The sequence below is a fragment of the Nicotiana sylvestris genome, chromosome 9 (assembly GCF_000393655.2).
Source record: "Nicotiana sylvestris chromosome 9, ASM39365v2, whole genome shotgun sequence".
In the NCBI taxonomy this organism is placed as follows: Eukaryota; Viridiplantae; Streptophyta; class Magnoliopsida; order Solanales; family Solanaceae; genus Nicotiana; species Nicotiana sylvestris.
This window is the reverse complement of record NC_091065.1, coordinates 81565251-81584733: the sequence shown is the minus strand read 5'-3', so window position 1 is coordinate 81584733 and position 19483 is coordinate 81565251. Positions and strand designations below refer to the sequence as shown.

The following is a 19483-nucleotide window of genomic DNA, read 5'->3' as shown; positions in this document are numbered from 1 at the left end:
TTGCACCCTAACTTGGGTAGCATAGAAATTGAAACATTATTTGTCATCCTACACTACTTACCTCATTTCGTGCTTGGATCCGTTGAAGTATATCTTTCAAAAGCCTATGCCTACAGGAAGACTTGTGAAGTGGCAGATTTTGCTCACGGAGTTTGACATCATCTATGTGACTCGGACCGCGATGAAATCCCAAGCATTGACCGATCATTTGGCCGAGAACCCAGTCGATGAAGAGTACGAGCCATTGAGAACTTATTTTCCCGATGAAGAGGTGATGCATATCGACGAACTGGAGCAGATTGAAAAATCAGGTTGGAAACTTTTCTTTGATGGGGCTGCCAACATGAAAAGAGTTGGAATAGGGGCTGTGCTTATTTCTGAAATAGGGCATCACTATCCTATTACGGCTCAACTTTGTTTCTATTGTACCAACAATATTGCTGAGTACGAGGCATGTATTTTCAGTTTAAGGCTAGCTGCAGACATGGATGTCTAGGAAGTCTCGATCTTGGGAGACTCGGATCTTTTGGTGCACCAGATTCAAGGAGAATGGGAAACACGAGATTTAAAGCTCATACCATATCGACAATGTTTGCATGATCTTTATCAACGGTTTCGATCAGTAGAGTTCAGGCATATTCCAAGGGTCCATAATGAGATGGCTGATGCTTTGTCTATCTTGGCATCAATGTTGCACCATCTGGACCAAACTTATGTCGATCCTCTACATATTCAAGTCCGAGATCAGCATACTTACAATAACATGGTGGAAAAAGAAGTTGATGGTGAACCGTGGTTCCATGATATCAGGGAGTACATCAGAATGGGGTTATATCCGGTTCAAGCCATGGGGGATCAAAAGAGAACAATTCGACGGTTGGCAAGTGGATTTTTCTTCAGTGGAGGAGTTTTGTATAAAATAACACCAGACCTTGGATTGTTAAGATGCATAGATGCTAGACATGCTACGATTGTCATGTCCGAAGTGCATTCGGGAGTTTGCGGACCACATATGAGCGGATATGTTTTGGCGAAGAAAATTCTCCGAGCAAGTTATTATTGGCTCACCATGGAGCAAGATTGTATCAGTTTTGTGCGCAAATGTCATCAGTGCCAGATACATGGAGATTTGATTCATTCTCCCTCATCAAAATTTCACACAATGTCAGCACCATGGCCTTTCGTTGCTTGGGGCATGGATGTCATTGGACCAATTGAGCCAGCAGCATCCAACGAGCACATGTTCATTCTGGTAGCCATTGATTATTTCACCAAATGGGTTGAGGCTAAAACTTTCAAGTCTGTAACCAAGAAAGTAGTGGTTGATTTTGTTCATTTAAATATCATTTGTCGATTTGGAATCCTAAAGGAGATCATCACGGATAATGTTGCTAATCTTAACAGTAATTTGATGAAGGAGGTATGTCAGCAGTTTAAGATTGCACATCGCAATTCCACCCCATATCGTTCCAAGGCGAATGGAGCAGTCGAGGCAGCCAACAAAAACATAAAGAAGATACTTCGAAAAATGATAGAAAGTTCCAGGCAATGACATGAAAAATTACCATTTGTGTTGCTGGGTTATCGCACTACTATCCGTACTTCAGTAGGTGCAACTCCTTATTTGTTGGTATATGGCACTGAAGTAGTGATACATGCGGAAGTTCAAATCCCGTCCCTTCAGATTGTCGATGAGGCTGAGATTGATTATGATGAGTAGGTCAAAACTCGTTTGGAGCATTTGAGTTTGATTGATGAAAAAAAATTGGCAGCAGTGTGTCATGGCCAGTTATATCAAAAGAGAATAGCGAGAGCATACAAGTATTAAATTGCATCCTTCCACACCAGGCCGAAGCGAAGGGCAAGTTCTCCCCAACAGATATCGAAGGCAGATGTGTAGAGCTGGCTATCAATTTTGATGCAGTCAAGAAATATTATGTATGATTTCTTTGGTTCAATTGTTGATTATTTGTACTTGGCATTGTTTCGAAGATTGGAATGACGAAGGCAATTTGTTTTGCTATCTAAACACTCTACCCTTTGTTCCCCTTTTAAGCCTTATTTATTTTATTTCATACCCCTATTTTTGAATCAATAACGAAAAAGAGAGAAAAGAAAGAAAAGAAAAACAAAAAAATGAGAAAAGAAAAGAAGTGAAAAGAGAAAATACAAGAAAACAAAGAAATTCAGGTGTGAACTACGTTTGACCTAATTCCTGTTAAGGATATGCAGGCAGCCTCACGGCTCGGTCATATCATATCAAAAAAAAAAAAAAATCCCCAAGCAAGAAACTGGGGCAAAAGTTGTGATTGTGGTAAGAGATCAGATTCCAAAAGTTGTAATTTTGACCCATTTAAGTTGCTTTGAGCCTTTTTGATACCTTTTTCTGTCCAAACATATCCAAAGAGTCCACATTGCCGTCCAATGAAAGACCTCCCGATCAGTCTTCGAGAGATGCCAAGTGAAGCAAGTAAAAAGGATTCATAGCAGGGGCAACACTCCGGTTTAAGCAATAGAAATCAAAAAATGAGAGAGTCTTATTGGTGAAAACCCTCGTGGGCACCATGAGGCGACGAAAGCTGAGAGAAAGTAAAAATGAGAGAGTCTTATTGGTGAAAACCTTCACGGGCACCATGAGGCGACAAGGAATTGAGGAATGAACAAACGAGAGAAGTTTGTTGGTGAAAACCCTTCAGGGCACTGCAAGCCGAACAAGGTCTGTAAGCTGGCGGAAAGTAAACATCGGGTTGCGGAGATCTTGGAGCACAAAGTAAAACAATTGGAAAAGTGATTGGTTAAATAGACTGGGTTGATTAATCCAAAATGCATACCATGATTATTGGTTCCAGTTACTCCACTCAAATAAGTTTCTTTTTCTCTCTCCAACATTCATCCAAATTTGGATTTTCTTCTTTATTCTTAATTCTCAAAATCGTCGCATTTCATTGCTGTTAATTTTACTCCTCTAAAGCTCTTCCAAGGTTAGCCTTGTTTCAACAAATAAGAAGGAATTTCAAAGTTTACTACCAGTTTCAAAATTGCACAAAGCAAAATGCGGCTAGGACATGCCAGATATAGTGTGATGAAAAGTGGGACATAGAGTGTAAGAAAAAGTTAAATCGGTGAAATAGTTCAGTAATGTCGCGAGAGATGTAGAGGTCAGAAATGAAAAACAATGGTTGGGGTGTAGAGCACTCAGATCATCTAGGGTCCTAGGGTTAAGGATAAATCAGAAGGTCAAACAATTCTCGACCGGCTCAAGGCAGCCAGTTAAAGCAAAGCATAGCAGAGGAAGAATCACCTTCAGCAAGAATTCCACAACTAACCACCATGTTTTAAACTGACAAGATTTTTCTTTGATTTGAAACAGGGGCAAAAATTTCATTTGTTTCGGAGAAATCCTACGTGAAGAAAGAGCAAGTACCAAGCAGATTTGATCGCAAAGTTCTCAGGGCCCTCCTGGAAAATGGGCCTTAGTTTAAAATTCAAAATAATCACGAGTAGCAGAATACAGCATTAATGTACCTCAAAGGAATATAAGCGGAACTTCAAAGTTTGCATGCTTGAGGTAGGATTCACTAGAAATTTTCAGGACTCTCCTGAATAATGAGACCTAGCTTTAAGAATTCCATTAGATAATAAGATTTAGCATAAGTTCTACTATAAGGGAGTATAATTTAGCCCTAAAAATGTCACTCTTAAGATAAAACTTGATTTTATTTTCAGGACCCTCCTGGATAATGGGATCTAGTTTTCAAATTCTTATAGATATTTGGTAGCATGATTCAATTAATACTCATGGATATACTTCGGCTACCAAACTGGAGCAGAAAATTTTCTTTTGTTTTGTCTATTTTGTGAAAGTCAGGTTCCAATCTGAAGAGCAGGAAGGACAACAATAGTTTCAAAGAATAGAAAGCAATTCATACCCAAGCAATCAGAAACCCGCCTGGAGAAACAAGGGAGGACAAGTCAAATAAAAGTAGTTTCAAGAAGAAGACAATTCAAGTCAAGCAATCAAGAGCCCACCTGGATAGCAAGGGAATACAATTCAAGTTTTAGCAGTCAGGAGCCCACCTAGAGAGCAAGGGAATACAATTCAAGTTTCAGTAATTAGGAGCCTTCCTGGAGAACGAAGGGAAGAAGTACAATTCAAGTTTCAGCAATCAGGTGCACACCTGGAAAGCAAGGGAATACAATTCATGTTTTAGCAATCAGGCGCCCACCTAGAAAGCAAGGGAATACAATTCAAGTTTTGGCAACCAGGCGCCCACCTGGAGAGCAAGGGAATACAATTCAAGTTTCAGCAGTCAGGCACCCACCTGGAGAGAAAGGGAATACAATTAAAAATTCAGTAATCAGGAGTCCGCTTGGAAAATGAAGAGAAGAAGTACAATTCAAGTTTCAACAATCAGGCGCCCACCTGGAAAGCCAGGGAATACAATTCATGTTTTGGCAATCAGGCGCCCACCTAGAGAGCAAGGGAATACAATTCCAGTTTTCGCAATCAGGAGCCCACCTGGAGAGCAAGGGAATACAATTCAAGTTATGGCAATCAGGCGCCCACCTAGAGAGCAAGAGAATACAATTCAAGTTTCAGCAATTAGGCGCCCACCTAGAAAAAAAGGGAATACAGTTCAAGTTTTGGCAATCAGGCGCCCACCTGGAGAGCAAGGGAATACAATTTGAGTTTTGGCAATTAGGCGCCCACCTGAAGAGCAAGGGAATACAATTCAAGTTTTGGCAATCAGGCGCCCACCTGGAGAGCAAGGGAATACATTTCAAGTATTGGTAATCAGGATCCCACCTGAAGAACGAAGGGAAACAATTCAAGTTTCGAGGAAAAGGAGTGCAAGTACTGGCAATGAGGAGCCCACCTGGAGAACAAAGGGAAGTAGCAAGGTTCAAAGGAGTTCACTAATCAGGAGCCCACATGGAGAACGAAGGGAAAGCATCTTAGAATGCAATTTAAGTCAGCAACAAAAGAATCTCACTTAGAGAGTACAAGTCAGCAGGGCAACAGAAACTGCAAGTTCAAGTTTGAAGATATAGATAGGATTCTTGTAATTCGTATATCATAGTTTAGTCTGGCTTCTTTTATTTAGTCACGGTGTAATAAGGAGTTCAGTAAGCAGAAATAGCAGCAATAACAGCAAAATCACAGCTCTTCAGTAGTACCAGCTACCAAAACTTCTTGAACTACACGCGACCTGATTCCCCTATAACCCGGGATATGTAGGTTGTCCAAAACCAAGACTCGGTTGCACCCTTTCTCTTTTCTCTTATCCTTATTTCTTCCCTTTTGAATAAAAATATGTTCAAAAATTAGTCACATGGCTCACCTTATCTTTGCTTGAAAACTCGTCATGTTTCCCAACAAAGAGGGGCAGTTGTGAGCACCTAATTTTTGACAATATTTAAATTTTTATCACTTCTTCTATATAAATATTTTAGGGGGTTTAACCTATAATTTTTAGCTTTGTTTCACTTTTTATTATAGGGTAAAAATACAAAATTTTAATAGGTGAATTATTACTATTACTATTATTTTATTTTTATTTTTATTTTTAAATAATAAAAAAATTCCAAAAATTATTAATTTTTTTTAAAATTTTCAGGAGTGATTTAAAAAATAAGATAAGTGAAGTATTGAATATAAAAAATAAAAGTAAAAGTCAGTGGAATTCTCTTTTAAAAAGTAAAAGAAAGTAGAAAATTAACAAAATAAAAGTTAAGTTTTGTGAAAATTTTAAAAAAATAAAATGTAAAAGAAAGTTGGAATTAAAAAATAAATATAAAGGTATCTGAAAATTAAAAAAATTTAAAGTTAAAGAAAATTGCATTTTTAAAAGAAAAGTAAAAGAAAGTGGATTGTTGTTTTTAAGAAAAGTTAAATAAGTGGGATTCTCTTTTAAAAAGTAAAAAAAGTGGGATTTTAAATAAGATAAAAGTAATTAAAGTTGGAATTTAAAAGATAAAAGTAAAAAAAAAGGTGAGATTTCTTTTTATAAAAAAATAAAAGCAATTTGTAAGTGGGATTTCTTTTAATTCAAAAATAATAAAATAATAAAATATGTTTTTTTAAAAAAATCAGAAAAATCTCAAAAATTTTGCTATAATTAGAATAGAAAATTTGGGAAGAAGGAAAAAAAGAAGAGAGGGGGAGGAGAGAAATTTAGGTTGAAAGTTTTCACTAAATGTTTCTTTCAACTTTTCGAGCCTTGAATCTTGGGTTTGAAGAAGAGTTGATAGAGATTTTGTTGTTGCTGCTGTATTGACTCTACAATATTTAGATTTTATTCATTTGAATTCACTCTCTGGTAGGTATGTAATTCAAGCTCTTGACTTAAAAAATGTCGGAGCATCTCTATTGAAACAGAAGCAAATTGATTTGGTTCTTTTGATAAAGTTTCTTTCGTATTGGATCTGTTCGCATGAATGATGTTTCTTTTATTGAGTGAATTCAGATTTTCAAATGTAACATTATTTTAGTATGTCCATGACTCTGTCTCGTTTTTGTTTTTTTTCTTTATTTTTTTTACTTTTTTTTTATTTTTCTTGGCTCATGACTTTTAACCAGCAGGTTTTGTTTTTTTCTTAGCTGTGATTTTGCTGTTATTGCTGCTATTTATTCTTACTGAACTCCTTATTACACCGTGACATAATAAAAGAAGCCAGACTAAACTATGATATACGAATTACAAGAATCCTATCTATATCTTCAAACTTGAACTTGTAGTTTCTGCTGCCCTGCTGACTTGTACTCTCTAAGTGAGTTTCTTTTGTTGCTGACTTGAATTGCATTCTAAGATGATTTCCCTTCGTTTTTCAGGTGGGTTCCTCATTGCTGAACTCCTTTGAACCTTGTTGCTTCCCTTCGTTCTCCAGGTGGGCTCTTGATTGCCAATACTTGCACTGATTTCCCTCGAAACTTGAACTGTTTCCCTTCGTTCTTTAGGTGGGCTCCTGATTATCAACAATTGACTTGCTACTTACCTTCGTTCTTCAGGTGGGCTCCTGATTACCAATACTTGAACTGTATTCCCTTGCTCTCCAGGTGGGCGCCTAATTGCCAAAACTTGAACTGTATTCCCTTGCTCTCCAGATGGGCGCCTGATTGCCAAAACTTGAATTGTATTCCCTTGCTCTCCAGGTGGCCGTCTGATTGCCAAAACTTGAACTGTATTCCCTTTCTCTCCATGTGGGCGCCTAATTGCCAAAACTTGAACTGTATTCCCTTGCTCTCCAGGTGGGCGCCTGATCGCCAAAACTGGAATTGTATTCCCTTGCTCTCGAGGTGGGCGCCTGATTGCCAAAACTTGAACTGTATTCCCTTGATTTCTAGATGGGCGCCTGATTGCTGAAACTTGAATTGTATTCCCTTGCTCTCCAAGTGGGCGCCTGATTGCCAAAACATGAATTATATTCCCTTGCTCTCCATGTGGTCGCTTGATTGCCAAAACTTGAATTGTATTTCCTTGCTCTCCAGGTGGGCGCCTGATTGCCAAAACTTGAACTTTATTCCCCTGCTCTCCAGGTGGGCGTCTGATTTCCAAAACTTGAATTGTATTCCATTGCTCTCCAGGTGGGCGCCTGATTGCCGAAACTTGAATTGTATATCCTTGTTCTCCAGTTAGGGCTCCTAATTACTGAAACTTGAACTGTACTTCTTCCCTTCGTTCTCCAGGTCGGCTCCTGATTACTGAAACTTGAATTGGATTCCCTTGATCTCAAGGTGGGCGCCTGACTGCTGAAACTTGAATTGTATTCTTCTTGAAACTACTTTTCTTTGACTTGTCCTCCCTTGTTTCTCCAGGCGGGTTCCCGATTGCTTGGGTATGAACTGCTTTCTATTCTTTGAAACTAGTGTTGTCCTTCCATGTTCTTCAGATGGACACCTGACTTCCACAAAATAGACAAAACAAAAGAAATTTTTCTGCCCAATTTGGTAGCCGAGCATATCCGTGAGTGTTAATTGAATCATGATACCAAATATCTGTAAAAATTTGAAAGGTAGATCCCATTATCCAGGAGGGTCCTGAAAATTTCTAGTAAAATGCCTGTTTCAAAGCTACATTATATCTTCTAAAGGTATGACTTCTGTTGAATCTTGTTATCTAAGGCAGTCTTAAAACTCATCCAATTATCCAGGAGGGTCCTGAAAATCAAAATCAAGTTTTATCTTAAAAGTAACATTTTTTGGGCTAAATTATACTCCCTTACAGTAGAACTTGCGTTAAATCTTGTTATCTAATGGAATTCTTAAAGCTAGGTCCCATTATTCAGGATGGTCCTGAAAATTTCTAGTGAATCCTACCTCAAACATGCAAACTTCGAAGTTCCGCTTATATTCCTTTGGGGTACATTTATGCTAGATTCTGCTACTCATGATTATTTTGAATTTTAAACTAAGTCCCATTTTCCAGGAGGGTCCTGAGAACTTTGCTGGTTCTTCTTTTGCCATGCTTTGCTTTGACTCGCTGCCTTGAGTCGGTCGAGAATTGTTTGACCTTCTGATTTATCCTTAACCCAAGGACCCTAGATGATCTGAGTGCTCTATACCCCAACCATTGTTTTTCATTTCTGACCTCTGCATCTCCCGCGACATTACTGAACCATTTCACTGATTAAACTTTCTCTTACACTCTATGTCCCACTTTTCATCACACTATCTCTGGCATGTCCTAGCCACATTTTGATTTGTGCAATTTTGAAACTGGTAGTAAGCTTTGAAATTCCTTCTTATTTGTTGAAACAAGGCTAACCTTGGAAGAGCTTTAGAGGAGTAAAATTAATAGCAATGAAATGCGACGATTTTGAGAATTAAGAATAAAGAAGAAAATTCAAAAGAGGATTATGAATTTTGGATTAATCAACCCAGTCTATTTAACCAATCACTTTTCCAATTGTTTTTCTTTGTTCTCCAAGATCTCCACAACCCGATGTTTACTTTCCGCCAGCTTACAGACCTTGTTCGACTTGCAGTGCCCTGAAGGGTTTTCACCGACAAACCTCTCTCATTTGTTCATTCCTCAATTCATTGTCGCCTCATGGTGCCTGTCAAGGTTTTCACCAATAAGACTCTCTCATTTTTACTTTCTCTCAGCTTTCATCTTCTCATGGTGCCCACGAGGGTTTTCACCAACAAAACTCTCTCATTTTTTGATTTCTCTTGCTTAAACTGGAGTGTTGCCCCTAATATGAATCCTCTTTACTTGATTGACTTGGCATCTCTCGAAGACTATCAGGAGGTCTTTCTTTGGACGGCAATGTGGGCTCTTTGGATATGTTTGGAAAGAAAAGGGTATCAAAAAGTCTCAAAGCAACTTAAATGGGTCAAAATTACAACTTTTGGAATCTGACCTCTTATCACAATCACAACTTCTGCCCCAGTTTCATTCTTGGGTATTTTTGATTTTTATTTTGATATGATATGACCGAGCCGTGAGGCTACCTACGTATCCTTAACAGGAATCGGGTCAAACGTAGTTCACACCTGAATTTCTTGTATTTTCTCTTTTCGCTTCTTTTCTTTTCTCTTTTTTTTTTCTTTTTCTTTTCTTTCTTTTCTCTCTTTTTCGTTATTGATTTCAAAAGAGGGGTATGAAATAAAATAAATAAGGCTTAAAAGGGGAAACAAAGGGTAGAGTGTTTGGATAGCAGAACAAATTGCCTTCGTCATTCCAATCTTCAAAACAATGCCAAGTACAAACAATCAAGAATTGACCCAAAGAAATCATACATAATATCTCTTGACTGCATCAGAATTGATAGCCATGTCTACACATTTGCCTTCGATATCTGTTAGATACAAAGTACCATAGGACAACACTTTTGTTACAATGAACGGCCCTTGCCAATTTGGGGCGAACTTGCCCTTCGCTTCGGCCTGGTTTGATATAACTAGCCATGAGACACTGCTGCCAATATTTTTTCATCAATCAAACTCAACTACTCCAAACGGGTTTTGACCTACTAATCATCATCAATCTCAGCCTCAACGACAATCCGAAAGGACGGGATTTCAACTTCCGTAGGTATCACTGCCATATACCAACAAATAAGGAGTTGCACCTACTGAAGTACGGACAATAGTGCGATAACCCAGTAACACAAATGGTAATTTTTCATGCCATTGCCTGGAACCTTCTATCATTTTTCGAAGTATCTTCTTTATATTTTTGTTGGCTGCCTCGACTGCTCCATTCGCCTTGGGACGATATGGGGTGGAATTGCGATGTTCAATCTTAAACTGCTGACATACCTCTTTCATCAAATTACTGTTAAGATTAGCACCATTATCCGTGATGATCACCTTTGGGATTCCAAATCGACAGATGATATTTGAGTGAACAAAATCAACCACTGCTTTCTTGGTTACACACTTGAAAGTTTTAGGCTCAACCCACTTTGTGAAATAATCAATGGCTACCAGAATGAACCTGTGCCCATTGGATGCTGCTAGCTCAATTGGTCTAATGACATTCATGCCCCAAGCAACAAAGCGCCATGGTACTGACATTGTGTGCAATTCCGATGGTGGAGAATGAATCAAATCTCCATGTATCTAGCACTGATGACATTTGCGCACAAAACTGATACAATCTCTCTCCATGGTAAGCCAATAATAACCTACTCGGAGAATTTTCTTCGCCAACACATATCCGCTCATATGTGGTCCGCAGACTCTTGAATGTACTTTTGATATGATAGTCGTAGCTTGTCTAGCATCTATGCATCTTAACAATCTAAGGTCTGGTGTTCTTTTATACAAAACTCCTCCACTGAAGAAAAATCCACCATGGCTTGCACTGGATATACCCCTATTCTGATGTACTCCTTGATATCATGGAACCACGGTTCACCATCAACTTCTTCTTCCACCATGTTACAGTAAGCATGCTGATCTCGGACTTGAATATGTAGAGGATCGACATAAGCTTTGTCCAGATGGTGCAACATTGATGCCAAGATAGAAAAACATCGGCCATCTCATTATGGACCCTTGGAATATGCCTGAACTCTACTGATCAAAATCGTTGACAAAGATCATGCAAACATTGTCGGTATGGTATGAGCTTTAAATCCCGTGTTTCCCATTCTCCTTGAATCTGGTGCACCAGAAGATCCAAGTCTCCCAAGACCAAGACTTCCTGGACATCCATGTCTGCAGCTAGCCTTAAACCCAAAATGCATGCCTCGTACTCAGCCATATTGTTGGTACAATAGAATCGAAGTTGAGCCATAACAGGATAGTGATGCCCTGTTTCAGAAATAAGCACAACCCTTATTCCAACTCCTTTCATGTTGGAAGCCCCATCAAAGAAAAGTTTCCAACCTGGTTTTTCAATCTGCTCCAGTTCATCGATATGCATCACCTCTTCATCGGGAAAATAAGTTCTCAATGGCTTGTACTCTTCATCGACCGGGTTCTCGGCCAAATAATCGGCTAATGCTTGGTCTGTCATAGCGGTCCGAGTCACATAGATGATGTCAAACTCCGTGGGCAAAATCTGCCACTTCGCAAGTCTTCCTGTGGGCATAGGCTTTTGAAAGATATACTTCAACAGATCCAAGTGCGAAATGAGGTAAGTAGTGTAGGATGACAAATAGTGTTTCAATTTCTGTGCTACCCAAGTTAGGGCGGAACATGTCTTTTCCAGGTGAGTGTACTTAATCTCATAAGCCGTGAACTTCTTGCTAAGATAGTAGATGGCCTGTTCCTTACTGCCAGTTATGTCATGCTGACCCAATACACAATCAAATGAATTTTCCAGGACTGTCAAGTAAAGAATCAAAGGTCTCCCTGGTTCTAGTGGAACCAACACATGTGGGTTTTACAAGTATCCTTTTATCTTATTAAATGCTTCTTGACACTCATTAGTCCACTTGACCGCAACATTCTTCTTCAAATACTTGAAAATAGGCTAATAAGTTGTCGTGAGCTAAGCATTAAACCTGCTGATGTAGTTCAACCTCCCTAACAGACTCATCACCTTAGTCTTGTTCCTCGTAGGCGGTTATTCTTGGATAACTTTAATATTTGACGGGTCCAACTCAATGCCTCGACAGCTGACTATGAATCCCAACAATTTTCCAGATGGAACACCAAATGCTCACTTGGTAGGGTTAAGTTTGAGGTTGTACCTGCGAAACCTCTGGAAGAATTTCCTCAAATCTCCGACGTGGTAGGCTTGCTGCTTCGACTTTATGATTACATCATCTACATATACCTCAATCTCCTGGTGTATCATATCATGGAACACAGTAGTTAGTGCCTTCATGTAAGTTGCCCCAGCGTTTTTCAAACCAAATGGCATTACTCGGTAGCAATAAGTTCCCTATGGCGTGATGAATGCCGTCTTTTCCGCATCTTCTTCATCCATTAAAATCTGATGATACCCTGCATAGCAATCCACAAAAGATCCAATTTCACGCTTGGTGCAATTATCGATCAAAATGTGAATATTGGGTAGTGGGAAATTATCCTTTGGGCTTGGTTTGTTGAGATTGCGGTAATCAATGCATACTCTGATCTTGCCGTCTTCTTTGGTACTGGCACAACATTAGATAACCAAATGGGATATCGTGTGACCCGAATGACCCTTGCATCCAACTGCTTGGTGATTTCTTCCTTAATCTTCACACTCATATCAGTTTTGAACTTTCTCAATTTTTGCTTGACGATAGGGAATGCCAGGTCAGTGGGTAATTTGTGGACCACCAAATCAGTGCTCAAACCTGGCATGTCGTCACATGACCATGCAAAAATATCTTTGTATTCAATCAGTGCTTTGATTATCTCTTCCCTGATCTTTGGTTCAAGGTGGATGCTTATTTTAGTCTCTCTGATATTATCTGCGTCACCTAAATTGATGGCTTCTATATCATTCAGGTTGGGTTTGGGTTTTCCTTCAAAGTGATTTAATAACTTACTAATATCTTCAAAAGCCTCATCCTTATCATATTCTGATTCGTCATCACACTCTACTTCTTGAATTATTATTTCAAAATCAGATTGATGTTTAAGATTGGGCTGAGGATTTCTCATGCATGCCATGTCATTAGAAATAGTGTAAAAAGAACTGTACAGAAAAGAAAAGAAAAACAAAAAAGAAAACCATCAGGAATGATGAAGAAAGGGAAATTGCATTTTATTGAATGATAAAAGATAACAAGGTTTGCACACTCAAACAGACTGAAAGATAACAATCTGGATTAAACCCTGGAATAACCCAGAAAAACTGAAGGAAAATCAAAATAAACTACCAAAACTCCTTCCAAGTGGGGAGAGGAGTAGCCTTACAATTGTTAAGCTTTGTTTTTGGCCCGACAAATTGCACTTCCACATTGCTAGAACCTTCTCTAATTTCCACCATGTTTACATCGTCGAACAATTTCTCAAATTTTTCAATTAATTCCTTGTCAGGATTAATCACAGAACTGGGAATTGTTGTTACTGGGCAACTTCTGGTACCAGACTTGACAAATGATCTAGAAAGATATGAGACCAGCTTTGGAAGGACCCATGTCCTCTGTTTCAATTTCCTGGCTCCTTTTATGTCTACGGCTGTGGGCTTGAATACCAGGCCAAATGTTCCCAAGTTTTTATGGAGGGACACCGGCTGTATGATGCCCTGCAGAGATGAACCCAAACCTTTGCCTGGTACAAAACCATTCTTCAACATTTCAAATGCCACCCTGACTGATGTAGCGGTTATCTTCGGATTTGGAATGTGTTTCCTCTCTGGAACTTTCTCAACCAATATCGTGTCAAAAACCTGGTAGACCCACGACCCCTTGTCATCTTCCATTTCAATGAACGACACAATGGCATTGCTATGAGCGCACAAATTATCTTCGCCTTGCACAACTATTTCCTGTCTATCCCATTCAAATTTGACCATCTGGAGTAGTGTTGATGGGACTGCTTTATCTGCGTGAATCCATGGTCGACCTAACAGCAGATTGTAGGAAACAACTATGTCTAGTACCTGGAACTCCATTGTGAACTCAATTGGCCCTATTGTCAGCTCTAGCACTATATCCCCAACTGAAACTTTGCCTCCACCCTCAAACCCCGCACGTAGATATTGTTCTTATGAATCCTCTCATCTTCTACTTTCAACTTGCTCAGAGTGGAGAGAGGGCAAATGTTCGTACTGGAACCATTATCGACCAATACCCGGGTAACCACGGAGTCCTCACATTTCACCGTAAGGTAAAGAGCTCTGTTGTGCTCAATACCTTCTACAAGCAATTCCTCGTCAGAAAAAGTGACTCTGTTCACTTCAAAAATTTTGTTGGCTATCTTTTCCAGATGATTCACTGAGATTTTATCGGGAACATGAGCCTCATTCAGGATTTTCATTAAGGCTCGACTATGCTCGTCTGAGTGTATTAACAATGTCAATATTTAAATCTGAGCAGGCGTCTTTTTCAATTGTTCCAAGATAGAATAGTCTTGCATCTTCATCTTTCTCAAGAATTCCTTTGCCTCTTCTTCAGTTACAGCTTTCTTCACTAACACTGGGTTATCTTTAGCTTTTCTTAACTCCTCGAGGGCAAAGCATCTCCCCGAACGAGTCAAACCTTGGGTCTCACGGACTTCTTCTTTAACTTTTTTCCCTTTATAAGTCACTGTCACCCGTTCATAATTCCACGGAATAGCCCTGATATTGACTATCGGTAACTGGGTTACCGGCTTAATAGTGACATAATTTGTGCGGGCACCCTCCACAATTACGATAGGTCTGCTTGTCACTCCTAGTACAACCACTTTCACCCTTTCTTGTTTTTCTGCCACATCACTTGAAAACCTCTTCTTAACTGCCATAGATGGTTCACCATGCGTCTCGCTCGACTTGAGCATTGATCTTTCACTTGTTGGTTGTTCAATTAGCTTGACCTCACTGGACCGAATCATCATGACGGTCTATGAAGGCTTCTTGGGGTCCCCTCCCTTATGCATTATTTCAATCATATTTGTCTCTTGGTGGGTTGGCATCAGATTCCGGTTGATATTGGGCGCCTCTAGAGCTTGAACTTTAATTCTTTTAGTATCAATGATCTCCTGGATAACACTTTTTAGGTGCCGACACTTCTCCGTGTAATGACCCGAAGTACCAGAACAATATTCACAGCTTACAGAATAATCCAGATTTTTTTGGGGGAGGATTTGGCAATTTTGACTGTATCGGCCTTAGCATGTCTAGTTGTCTTAGCCTGTGAAACAGACTAGTATATGACTCCCCCAATGGAGTAAAGGTTTTCTTTTTCTGCAACCTTTCATCCTTAAATGCTTGATTAGGCCGGAAACTTGGTCCAGGAGGGTTTCAGTAGGCTCGTGGTGGTGGATACGTGTTTTGGGGAATGGGCGCACGCCATTACACGTGGACAGGAGGTTGGTTGTATGTTTGGGCGTGGTGGACAGAAAAAGGAGGTTCTGGTGGGGGGTAATAGTATTGGTGTGGATTATACTGGGTGTGGGGGTAAGTTCAGTAGTGGAGTCGAGGCTGATTATAGTGGTAAGATGAGCCTTTGTGTCCGAACCAAGCTCCTGAATCAATTGTCGCCACATCCTCTCTCTTCTTTTTCCCAATTATTCCTCATGCGCCTCTCTAAATAGACTGAGTGGTTGCCTTAATAGCTGAATAGCTCATGATCTTATTCGACTTGAGCCCTTCTTCTACCATGCCCCCCATTTTCACCACTTCGTTGAAGGATTTGCCTACAGGCAATACCAGATGATTGAAATAAGTGGGCTCTAAGGCTTGCAGGAAATAATCCACCATTTCACTTTCTTTTATCGGAGGGTCAACCCTCGCTGCTTGCTCTCTCCAATGGAAACAATACTCTCTGAAACTTTCACTGTGCTGTTTCTCAAGTTTCTTCAAGGATAGTCGATCCAGAATGATCTCAAGATTGTACTGAAAGCGACAAGCAAATGCCTGGGCTAGATCATCCCATGTGTTCAATCTTCTGTGATCTTGCTAGGTATACCATTCCAACGATGAACCACTCAAACTTTGACTGAAATATACCATTAGTAATTCATCCTTCCCTCCAGCTCCCCTCATTTTGCTACAAAACCCTCTCAAGTGCACTATTGGATCACCATGCCCATCGTACAAATCAAACTTGGGCATCTTAAACCCTGCCAACAATTGCACATCTGGAAATAGACATAGGTCTTTGTAAGCCACACTTATTTGACCTCCCAACCCCCGCATGTCCCTGAATGACTATTCTAAGCTTTTAACTTTCCTGAACATCTCCTCATGTTCGGGATTTTTGGACGGTTTCTCAGCTTCCACAGGAAGATCGAAATGAGGAGTGTAAGAATAGGGTTTCGGAGCTTTGAAAGTGGGCTTAGGGGGATAATACTGGTTTTCATGAGCCTGGAATAAAGGCTCGTTGGAGGATCGGTGAATTATAGCAGGCGGTGGTGCTACGAAGATAGGAGTGGCTGGTGGAGGAGGGTACGGAAGTAGTTTGGGTGGTAGAGCTTGTGGGGTTTGGGAGGTGGTGCCTTGGTAGTGATGGTAAATAGGAAATCCTGTAGATGAATCAACAGTAGGATGTTCCTGTGTTTGAGTCAATGGCGGGATGAAAGCAGGGTTGGCAGGGTAAGCTGGTTGTAGTTGCCCTTTTGCCCAAGCGTGGTACATTTCGCCATCTACTACTTCAACTTATACATCTCTTTTTCATCGAATTAACATCCAATTCTTCCACCTCTCTTGAAGGATCGATGCTACTCGCATCAAGTTCTTGGTTAGACATGATCAATTCACCTTTGGACCTGGTGTTGTATGGATGGGTTGCCAGAATGCTCAACAAACTAACCACATGCCTTAGCTCTACAGCATCAACAACAAACTCGTTAGTGATTAGAGCTTAACAGATTGGTAACCGCATATTTGTGGAATGCAATGAACCTAAGTAATTAATCATTTCTATCATGTATTTGCTCGATTGCTTGTGTCATCCCGACTTTTCCTTATTTCCATGTGCAACTTCCCTTTTTCTCTCTTTTTTTTCCTTGCCTTTCTTTGTTTGACTTCTCTTTGTTTTTTTATTCTCTCATTTCCCTTTCTTATTTTTTTTCCTTCTCACGTTTTCTTTTTTTCTTTCGCTTTTCTTTTGGTTATGGTCGAATCCTATGGAGATTGCCTACGTATCATGACCCCGCATGAATCAGACCGAGCATAGTTTTGGGGTATAAGTGTAAAAATAAGTAATAAATTATTTTTGGGATTTTCAAAAAGCAAATACTTTGATTATAACGACTTAAAAACTAACAGACTCAAAAGAAACTAACACACTTTAACAAAAAGAAAATACAGACTCAAGTAAAAAAATCACAAATACATTAATGCCTCAAATGCTCTTGTGGCCCGCGGGACATCATTCGGTCTTGCCACGGGCCTATATGCAAGATCCCTTTGAAGCCTCTCCAAGTCACTCATTATCTGTAAGACAAACATCATCATTTCCGCGAAGAAAGTGGTGTGAGTCATATCCTCACATGCTTGGCATTTCACAACAATGTAGTCTGCAATGACTCTGACCCGCTCTCGGATTCTACCCTTTTCCTGAAGTAGACGCCCGACCTATTGATTCCGGGCTTCTAACACCTGAGTGTCGTGGAGATGTTGATTTTGCAACTGTTGCATTTCTTCCTCCATCTGAGCCATCAAATCATAACAGTGTTCCCTATCAGCCTTGAAGTCCTTGGCTTGCTTGGCTACTTCATTCTCGAGGGTAGTCATTTTTCTCTTCAGGCTGGTGATTGTCACTTCATACTTTCTTTTCATTTATTGCCCAAACTTTGCCCGCTCTTCTGCCTCCTATGCCCATTGTGCCCGGACTTTGGCTAGGTTAGCCTCAGACTTTTCCAGGTCATCTTGACACTCAAGGGCTTTCTTTTTCAGACTGCTTATAAGCCTTTCATCCGATTGGCTTCTTTCCGGGTTTCTAACAGCTGTTCTCATTTTCTAAATTTGGGCTATGAGGGCTTCATTTTCCTGAGTTAGCTTTTTCTTCTCGGCTTCATCCGTGGCGGCTTGCAAACCATTCTCAAACTGAAGGTTCATGACTTGCTTTTCTAGCCTGCCTATGGTGGCTCTGTACTCATTTTCTTTGGCCAACCAATCCCATTGCTCTTGTGATGCTCCGACAAATTCTTGAAGATGAGGTCTTTTGGTCGGCCTTCCAAACTCAACCTCCCTTTTATACCAGGCAAGATATCCTGGTGCAACTTCACCTCTGGACAGATCACTCACTCGAGTGTTCGCCTTCAAGTACTAACATTCGCTCCTAATTTGGCGGACTGCTGCTTTATGAAACTGACCATCGGGACCAATCTCGACCACATGGCGATCAATGTCTTCATCTCTGTGAACCATTTGATATCTCCCTAATTGTCTCAAAACCCGGTATGGGGCATAAGGCTGGATACTCCTGAGACCCATCAAAAGGAACTGAGGGCCAGTAGCTGGCATGTATATGATCTCAACTACGGGAAGCCACCCAAACATCCACTCTATTTGACTTGCACTGATGGAACAGAGATGTGATACCCATTCTATAACCCCTTCTAGCAAGCTAATCCCATCAACCCTCGTATAAAATTCCTCTATGCAGGTTTTCTCTATCGACCCATAACTCAGGAATTGAGGACGATGGCATAGATGTTCAATCATCCACATCTGCAGCAACAAGTTGCACCCTCAAAAAAGTCTTCTCCGGCTTTGCAGGTTGTGAGAGCGCGGAAGATTTCAGCTACTATTATGGGTGCGAGGGTGCTTTTGGCCTGAGTAAGCAAAGTGCTGACAACCCCAACTATTCGTATGTTGATATTTCCATCTTTCCTAGGAAATACAAGAAGTCCCAAGAAGACCACCATAAAAGCAAAACACATGTGTTCTTCCCATTTGAGGCGGTTCCCTTTGCTTCAAATTTTGTTTTCCGGATTGTTAAACCCTCATATGTGACCGTATCTTTGGTATATAAACTGTGGAGTGGAAAATCCTACGGCCAAATCTGGATTATGGACCCCCTCTTTATCTTTAAGAAATCTAGGAATCTGTGCACAGCGACGACTCTTGGAGCAACCAGATACTTGTGTCTCAGAGGAACTTCAGCGCTCCCAATATATCAGGCTATTTCTTCCAGAATTGGGGTGAGTTCAAAATCTGAGAAATGAAAAACTTTGTGGGCCGGGTCCCAGAATGTAACCAATGTCTTTATGATGTCCCCTCTAGGCCTGATCTTTAATAACCCGGTGAGTCCTCCCAAGTATAGATTAACCTTATCTTGCCTTGATTTACCCAAATCTTCCCACCACATACACAGCTCCAAAGGGATCTTGTTCATGACTGTTATTGACAAATTTTGACTCGTGCTTATTTTGCACATTTATTAGGGTGATTAAGCAAAATCATGACTCATTTAACTCAAGAAAAGTTAATTTTTCAAATTT

The 19483-nt window shown here is 40.1% G+C and overlaps 1 protein-coding gene across 1 annotated transcript; it reads left to right on the top strand.

Annotated features, from left to right (window-relative positions):
• The first annotated feature begins 658 nt into the window (after positions 1-658).
• Positions 659-6919, top strand: LOC138877837 (uncharacterized). Its single transcript, XM_070157480.1, has 3 exons — positions 659-985; positions 1370-1420; positions 6833-6919. The coding sequence occupies exons 1-3, from the start codon at positions 659-661 to the stop codon at positions 6917-6919; spliced, it is 465 nt and encodes a 154-aa protein (XP_070013581.1).
• The last annotated feature ends 12564 nt before the right edge of the window (positions 6920-19483 follow it).